The 1,012-nt window shown below is 60.2% G+C and overlaps 1 protein-coding gene across 1 annotated transcript in view; it reads right to left on the bottom strand.

The window, feature by feature from the left end:
• Positions 1 to 909, bottom strand: part of LOC103769111 (glycylpeptide N-tetradecanoyltransferase 1-like) — a gene marked incomplete at both ends in the record, with an annotated part of 1,442 nt that extends 533 nt beyond the window's left edge. Inside the window, 2 exons of the mRNA XM_008936285.1 lie at positions 66 to 182; positions 818 to 909. Coding sequence (XP_008934533.1) covers positions 66 to 182; positions 818 to 909 — 209 coding nt within the window. The remainder of the gene's footprint in view (positions 1 to 65; positions 183 to 817) is intronic.
• Between the last annotated feature and the right edge of the window lie 103 nt (positions 910 to 1,012).

Genomic DNA, 1,012 nt, shown 5'->3' with positions numbered 1-1,012 from the left:
TACTGCCAGGAAGCCCCACATGCCATCAAGGGGCAGGCTAAGAAATGCAGCTGAGCAGCACTCACGTGTCATAGATGTGGATAGTGGCTGGAATCGCACTGATAAACCCAACCAGCTTCTTGCTGGAGACAACTCGGACTCCACAGTGCCACTGGGGCAACCAGCCTGGGGGACGCAGGGCCCTGCAGAAGAGACACTCTTCAGAAGACACGTCCCACCAAAGGTCTCCAGCGTACCTGCTCAGCCCCGGGGCACGGTGTGTCCTGCTCCAGCTGCTCAGGGGGTGGCAGGCAGGAGGGGGAGAGGGTGACTTTGATGGGACAGGGAGGAGCTGCTGGCACCCGGGGCAATTCTGTGGCCACTCCACGGCCAAGGGGAGTTGTCACTAGTGGCACAGGAGGAAACCCACATTCCTCAAGCCACGAACACCCAGAAGGAGGAGCAGCTCTGCTCCAACACGTCTCCAAGTGTTACTGCTGGCAATGGTACTTGGCAGCCACCTCCATCCTCCAGCTCCAGGCGCTGGGAAGTCCCTCAGCTACCTGGAGTTTTACAAACACTCATGGGATCAAACCAATGAGGAAAAATATCAAGTTTTAGGCTCCCATGTCTCCAGGAAGCCAGAGCCAAGCAGGGCCGGGCGAGAGACCTCTCCACAGCCTACCTGGGACACGGTGGACGGTGACAGATGGGGAAGGGAGACTTTGGCAAGGTGTGAGATGGAACAAGCAAAGGCAGCTGTGGTGCTGTCACCGGGATCAGCCTGGGCAGCAGCGGCCCCGGAGGGCCTCGGCGCGGTGGCCGTGCTGCCACTCACCACAGCAGGAACTCGGGGGAGTAATCGAACCGGAACATGTTGTCGTCGTCCTCCACGTAGTTCTCGTTCAGCAGCGTGTACAGCTCTTTCAGCTAAAGCAGGAGAGACCACGCAGGTCAGGAGCCATCACAGGCCCCAGCTGCTCACTGACAGGCCCCTCGGCACCTCCCGCGTGGCCGCAGCACCGGGAGCCAG

The sequence above is a fragment of the Merops nubicus genome, unplaced genomic scaffold, assembly GCF_000691845.1.
Source record: "Merops nubicus isolate BGI_N331 unplaced genomic scaffold, ASM69184v1 scaffold32002, whole genome shotgun sequence".
NCBI classification, from domain to species: Eukaryota; Metazoa; Chordata; class Aves; order Coraciiformes; family Meropidae; genus Merops; species Merops nubicus.
Note: the sequence above shows the minus strand (reverse complement) of the source record. Positions and strands in the feature narration are given on the sequence as shown.